This window comes from Eublepharis macularius, chromosome 9 (genome assembly GCF_028583425.1).
Source record: "Eublepharis macularius isolate TG4126 chromosome 9, MPM_Emac_v1.0, whole genome shotgun sequence".
NCBI lineage: Eukaryota > Metazoa > Chordata > Lepidosauria > Squamata > Eublepharidae > Eublepharis > Eublepharis macularius.
The window spans coordinates 82,216,960-82,223,474 of record NC_072798.1 but is presented as its reverse complement, the minus strand read 5'-3'; the positions used below and the strand labels follow the sequence as shown (position 1 = coordinate 82,223,474).

The window sequence follows — 6,515 nt, the reverse complement described above, 5'->3', positions numbered from 1 at the left end:
AGCTGCCATTTTCTCCAGGGGAAAAGATCCGTTGTAATTCCGGGAGATCTCCTACCACCCCCTGGAGGCCGGCAACGCTATTCATCATAGGCCTGGTGGCCAGCTGTGATTTGGGGCGCAACGCTCCCGAGAATTTGCTCTGGGAATCTGGGCCCCGACGCCCTCGCCCCGGCTGCGACTCCCTTCAGAGCCTCGGCGCCCGAGTCGGCCGGAAGCGCCAGACACTTTTTGACATATTTTCCCCCTCTGGAGGCGGCGGCGAGAGCGCAGCAGCAGCGCCTCCTTCCCGGGCTTTCCTCGAGCGCCGCCGCCGATGACAGCCGAGGGAATCCGGCTGGACTGGCCCGGCCGGTCTTTAAAAGGCGAAGGCCGCAGCCCGCACGACTCGGCGGCCGCCTCCTGCCCGCCTTGACTCCGCGGCCGCGGGACTGAGTTTCTCGCCGCTTCCTCCAGCGGAGGAGGAGGAGCAGGAAAAGGAGGGCGAAGGCGGCGGCGGCGGCGCGGACGGGCCCCTCGGCTGAGCGCTCACCCGTGCGCCCGGGCCGGCGGCGGAGCTTCCAGCGGCGCCCTCCCCTCCTCCGCCGGGGCTTTTGGTCTCGCCCGCGCCCCTCGCGCTTCCCCGCTCCCTGCCGTCTTGGCTGGCCGGGGAGAAGTTGGAAGTTCAGAGCCGGTCGGGAGGCGGCGGCGGCGGGAGGAGAAAGGGCGGGGAGGCAGCGCTGCCGCGGCCGGGGCCTACCGAGAGCGGCCTAGTCAGCCCGCCAGCCCCCTCCGCCCCCATGCCGCCGGCGCTGCCGCAGTGAGTCGGGCCGCTCCGCCGCGCTCGCAGGGCCGCGCCGGGTTCCAGCCCGCCGGCGGGAGCGGGAGGGAGGAAGGCGACCAGGCCCCCTCGGCGGCCGCGATGAGCAACAGCCAGCAGCAGCAGCAGCCCCCGCTGCCGCGGCGGGTCACCAACGTGGGCTCCCTGCTGCTCACCCCGCAGGAGAACGAGAGCCTCTTCGGCTTCCTGGGCAAGAAATGCGTGGTGAGTGGAGGCGCCGGGCTCGGGCGGGCCGGGCTCTGCGGCCGCGTCTGCCCCTCGGCGCCCTGGGCCCGCCGTGCGGGTGGACCCAGAGCTGGAGGTCCGCGGGCGACTTCTGAGGAAGCCCCTCAAGCTCCCTCGGCCTCAGCGCCGCTCCCTGCGTGGGCTGCGTAGCTCTTCAGGGCGGCCCTGCTGCGGCCGGGGGAAGCCTCGGAGGAGGGGATGTGCGGCCCCCCACAGCCCCTTCCCCCCCGTGGGGACCCCGTTCCAGGCCCTTCTGCACTCCCCCTTGCCAGGCCCTGCGTGGGGCACCGCTGCTTGCCTCCCTCTTCGCACCCCCGTGGGTCCCCATTGTTGGCAGGGAGAGGGAAACAAACCCCTTTCTGCTAAAGCAGTGTGAAAGGTAGGGTGTGTGGGGGGGTCAGTGTGTGGATGGTCCCTGCTGTTCTCACTTCCCAGAGCATCAGGGTCGGGATGCTTAAAGGACCTCTCCTTGGCATGGGGCTGGAGAGGCTTGGGCACAGGTGAGAGGTCTCTAGCTAAGTTGCTGGGGAGGAAAGAAAAGCCCACTTGCATGCTGTGTGAACCCTCCTTTCCACTCCTTGGCCTTTGCACCCTCTTCTTCCCACTGGGGCATTGAAACTGCTGCCAGCTCAAAGAAGGAAGTAGGCCTGATGCGGCCAGGAGGCCTCCAAGCAGCTTCTTTTACAGGTGTATATCTGTAATGCCTGGTTTTGTAGCACTTGCAGTGCCGAAAGCTGCACCGAGGCCATTCAGAGGGCATTGGGAATTGAATGGATTCCCACCCACCCCTTCCCGATTTCTGGCAGGTATATTTCAGAAGGGGGGCCTGTGCAGTAATGCTTCACCCTTTGCGGTAGCAGCTTGTCAACAATAGGGCTGTTGCAACACTTTTTGTGTGTGCATGTGTGGAAAAGTTTAGCTAGTTGTAACAGGCCCGAATAATTCTGTCCTGCGTGCACCTGTAGGACTTTCAGGAAATGAGGCGGTATGACCAGCACAGGCAAAACAGGAGCCTTCTGCATTTTGTTTCCCTGAACAATAGGCTCACATGGCAGATGCAAAATTCCCCATGTATAGAGATACTTTTGAAGGAAACAAAAAGAACTGTATAAAAGACTTGGGAGGGGGAATCATGGTAAACGTCATTTTGTGAATTCCCATTGTTAAGATCCTGAAACTATGTGAGAATAAACAGGATTGGGAATCAACTCTAGTGCTTGTGTTCAGTATTTTTAGTGTTTAATGTGTAACATTGTCTCCTTTTTTAAGAAATATGAAATTTCTTCTGATTTTTTTGGAAGAAATCAGTCTTAGGAAAAGCCACTCAGCTCTCTGAATGCTGTTAACTTCTGATCCCCATAAATCTCTTGCCTTTCTGGATCTTTGATTTATTCTAAGTAGTAAGAATCTATTTACAATGATAAATAAACTGTCCAATGCGTTTTTTCTGATTCCCTTCAGCGGTAGTCTAATCAGGAAGGAAAGAGCATATCTGAAGATTGACTTAGATTCCTTTAGATGAAAGGCAACTCTGAAAAAAAATATAAATTGGAAAGAGAAGTTGGTGAGGTCATCTGAATGGTGATGCCCACGTAGGATTACTGTTCACTAGTGAGTTATAGAAGAAGTTCTGTGGGTTGCAGCTCCTCTCACAGGCGAGGCTTGATAAATTTGAATATATCTCTAACATAAAAGCCTCAGTAGTGCTATATATTTTTTAAAAAAATTAAACTTTGTTCGGTGTTAACTGATGTGAAATTTGTGCAATTTATGTTAAAGAAGGGGAAACTAACATGAAGTTGCTTTGTAGATTAGTCCTAAACAGTAGAATGAGTTCAGAAATGGGTTCCATTTTTAAAAGTCTGAGAATTGGATTACCGGGAGCTAGTAATTGACACTCTTAGTGAGGGTTGCAAGTTCCACTGGCAATGGCAAGAATACACAGTGGGAGACTTGTCTCTTTGCCTTCGCTAGACTCACTGCTGATCTTACTCGATCCTTCTGAATGCCAGAGGGGATCTCTGGAGGCTTTCTGTAGATCTCATTTATTTCCTTCCAATTCAAAACTGGCCAGTAACTTGAACTTTTAGCCCATTAAGACACTATATATGTAAATGTTTGGTCAGATTAGGCGTACTGGTATGACCTCAACATACCCCCGCTCCCAAATTTGGGGATGAACAGAAATTTGAACCTGCAGTCTCTATCCTAATTAGCTACTCCACCTCTGTGGCCTTAATGATTGTTGTATGCTGACCTAATAGGCCTCCCATATATATTCAGAAAGTAATGTCAGAAGGCACAACAGTCTTTTAATTTTAATCAGACAGAAGGAGCGGCATTTGATTGTTATTCATCCCTGAACCCTTTTTGTGATGGTTTTGGAGAGGATTTAAATGATAGGATGTTAAGAGGCTATCTGCAGAGTAATGTTAGCAGTAAATCTTTCCAGGAAGTGCAGATAGTTGCCAAGGAAGACAGAAATTCCTCATGTCCCTTGAAATATATATTTTCACTGGGCCAAGAGGCAGAGAGCCAACTTCCCCTGTCGTTGGTTGGTGCAATGCAGGAGATGGAGTGTCCCACCTATGCTATGAGTTCAGTGCCACTCCTCTGGGGGGCAGTCCTTGCTTTTCGTAATGCAGAGTGAGCGCAGATACCTGAACTTGCCTGCATTATTGCACTATTTTTCCAACTTCATTTAGTTGCTGCCGCATTAATCTTTAGTGAAAGAGTTAGGCAGCTGTGGTAAAAAAACCCTAGGGCTGTAGTATCTCCTCAGTTTTGAATGGTTAGTCTATTAAAACTTTTTGATTGACTGAAAAAGTGTTTTAGAATTTAATCTAATACAAGAACGAACTCAAGCTTTGTGGTAGATACCATGTGCAAAGAATCATTCCCTCTTCTCTACCTACCTATAAATGCCTCAGGACGAAGCTTCCTGTGACATGAGCACATGTCTAAAAAACAAGTGAGCTGTCCTTGGAAATATTCATATGCAAATATATGCAGATTCATTGATCACGATATGCTGACTGTTTTTTTTAATTGGATAATAGTGCTTCAGAAAACCTGGCTAGATTGTGCAATGAACTGCAGAAGAGGTAATATTCAGGCTATTTTAAATAATGCTCAGGCAAATGTATTAATAGCAGCAATTGTAGAGCAAAGTGATAATGTCCAAAGTGAACTGCCAGTATTCCTCAGTAATATTATTGAGAAACACATATCGGACTCAAAATATTCCATATGCTAGGTGCCAGTCCTGCATAAATTTGAAATGTATTACTAAGTTCTTGGGTGCCTGGGCATCTTGATACTTCCCATTTCTGCATTGCATACATGAGTGCTATCTACAGTGGCATAAGGTTTATTGCTAACACAATTATCACGCAACTTTAATTCTCAATAAGGTTTTTAAAAACTCTTGAGGGGAAGAGCAAGCTGGATCCCTTCAGCTTTCCCACCAAATGACATTGCTGTACTTTTGAGTCATTGTCAGTTAATAGGCATGCCTTATTTGTGTAAATATGTATTGGTGGTTTGGTGCAATATTGCCTAGCTGCTGTTATGTCATAGAATACCCAACCTACCTGCCCTGCAAATCTAACAGATAAACCAAATAATGCTATGCAAATCGATACAATTTTAGTAAAGAAAATAGCACAAATTGACACGGCTTAGGACTTGTTATGATTTCAGCTGAGGGCTGTAGACAAAATACAGGTGTTACTCGATTGCTTCAGAAAGGCAAGATCATTCTTAAGATCAGTAATGCAATGCGATCCAATACTGTTCTCTCTCGGGCCGCTGTGGTGTAGTGGTTACAGCACTGGACTAGAATCTGGGAGATCATGGTTCAAGTCTCTGTGATGGCTAGTGGGTAGACCCTATCTCAAAGACACAGAACAGGCTTTTCACACTCCAGCCACCCAGGCAGGTAAAGGCTAGGAGTTACCCTGCCACACGCCACCTGTCTAGCCTCCACTACAGCAGGTAGAGAGCCCAGACCCAAATCCTCACAGGGTCCCCTTTTGCCTCTTCCAGAGGCTCTTCCCTGTATTTGTCTCCCCTCACTCAGCTACAGCCTATGGCTATTGGGGAAAAGGGAACTCAGAAGTCACTTTCCTTCAATATACGCTGCCACCATTTAAACTAGGCCCATTTAATTTAACCAGGGCATTTGTGTGTGTGTGTGGTATTCCCCACCCCACCCCAGCCAACAATTTAAAGCCAGCCAGGGTTAAACAAAACAAAAATAAACTTTATTTATAAGAAGGAACATAGGAGTGAATGCATTTTAAACTAACAACGTACTGGGGTTAAAAAGGAAAGGTTTCAAAATAAAAGAACAGATTAACAGCTATTTTTCTGTCTGAGCAGCATCTCGAACCCTTCTCCCCCTTCAGTCTCTCTCAAGCCTTCTTTTCCCTCCAATGGACTCTAACTCTGTTTGGCTCAGCATTCCACCCACTCTCATTGGATGTCTCTCAGGAGAGGCAGAGCTGGAGTTATTCCTGTCCATCACAGTCCCTATTCTGTAAGGGTGAACTTGGGCCAGTCACACACTCAAAGCTTAACCTACCTCACAGGGTTGTGAGGAAAGAATAGAGGAGAGGTAAACAATGTCCTCCGTGGGGAGAAAAGCAGGGTATAAATGAAAAAAATATATAAATAAGTCTCCTCATTTAGCTTTCATTGGGTACCTGCAGAATAACTTTGTTTCCACTCTTGTATTGACACCCAAATTTCAGGTGGTTATCTGTGTTGAGAACTGTCCATCTGCACACTTGTCTTGCTCTTATGAAAGTAAAGACTCCTTGGTGGCTTGCATTCTTCCATTGTTTTAAACAGAATCTGCCACTGAATGTGATCATTAGACAAGTGCATTCTTACATCGTACGCCATTTTAAGTTTCATAACTTAAGCAATTATGACTTTTTTAAAAGCTGGATATGGTTGCTTTAGCAGCTGGAAGTTAAATGGGCAAGCTTTTGAATCTGAAAGAGAAATTATTGATTACTTCATCCTGCAGGTCAGCGCAAAATAGGTCCGCAGAATAAGTACGTGATATGCTGCCATGCCAAAGTGCTCTTCAAAGAAATAGATATTGTATTAACCGACATTGTGCGGTCACTTGTACTCTACAGAGGACAGAGAGGATAAAAATGTGATTAGCTCTATCACATCTGGCCAGCCCCTGTGATGTAGCCTCAGTCAACTGGGTTCTGCTAGTAATGGGATACATGGCCTGTAACACCATGTTTAGTATTCCTTATATCTGTATCCTTCAAGTTCTTAGCAACTGATGTTTCCGCTCTGTGCCTTCTGTTCCATCTTACTCTGGCATTTTGCTATCTATTCTGTACAAATTGCATGTCCTCTGAAAGGTCTGTATGATGGGAACCAACTGTTCGTGGCATCTGCTGCCTGGACCTGATGAAACTTGCTGGAAGCTAGCATTTAAGACTGA

At 48.4% G+C, this 6,515-nt stretch overlaps 1 protein-coding gene across 1 annotated transcript in view; it reads left to right on the top strand.

Annotated features, from left to right (window-relative positions):
• The first annotated feature begins 286 nt into the window (after positions 1 to 286).
• Positions 287 to 6,515, top strand: part of WASL (WASP like actin nucleation promoting factor) — a 43,617-nt gene continuing 37,388 nt past the window's right edge. The window contains exon 1 of the mRNA XM_054988035.1: positions 287 to 1,021. Coding sequence (XP_054844010.1) covers positions 899 to 1,021 — 123 coding nt within the window. The 5' untranslated portion in view covers positions 287 to 898. The remainder of the gene's footprint in view (positions 1,022 to 6,515) is intronic.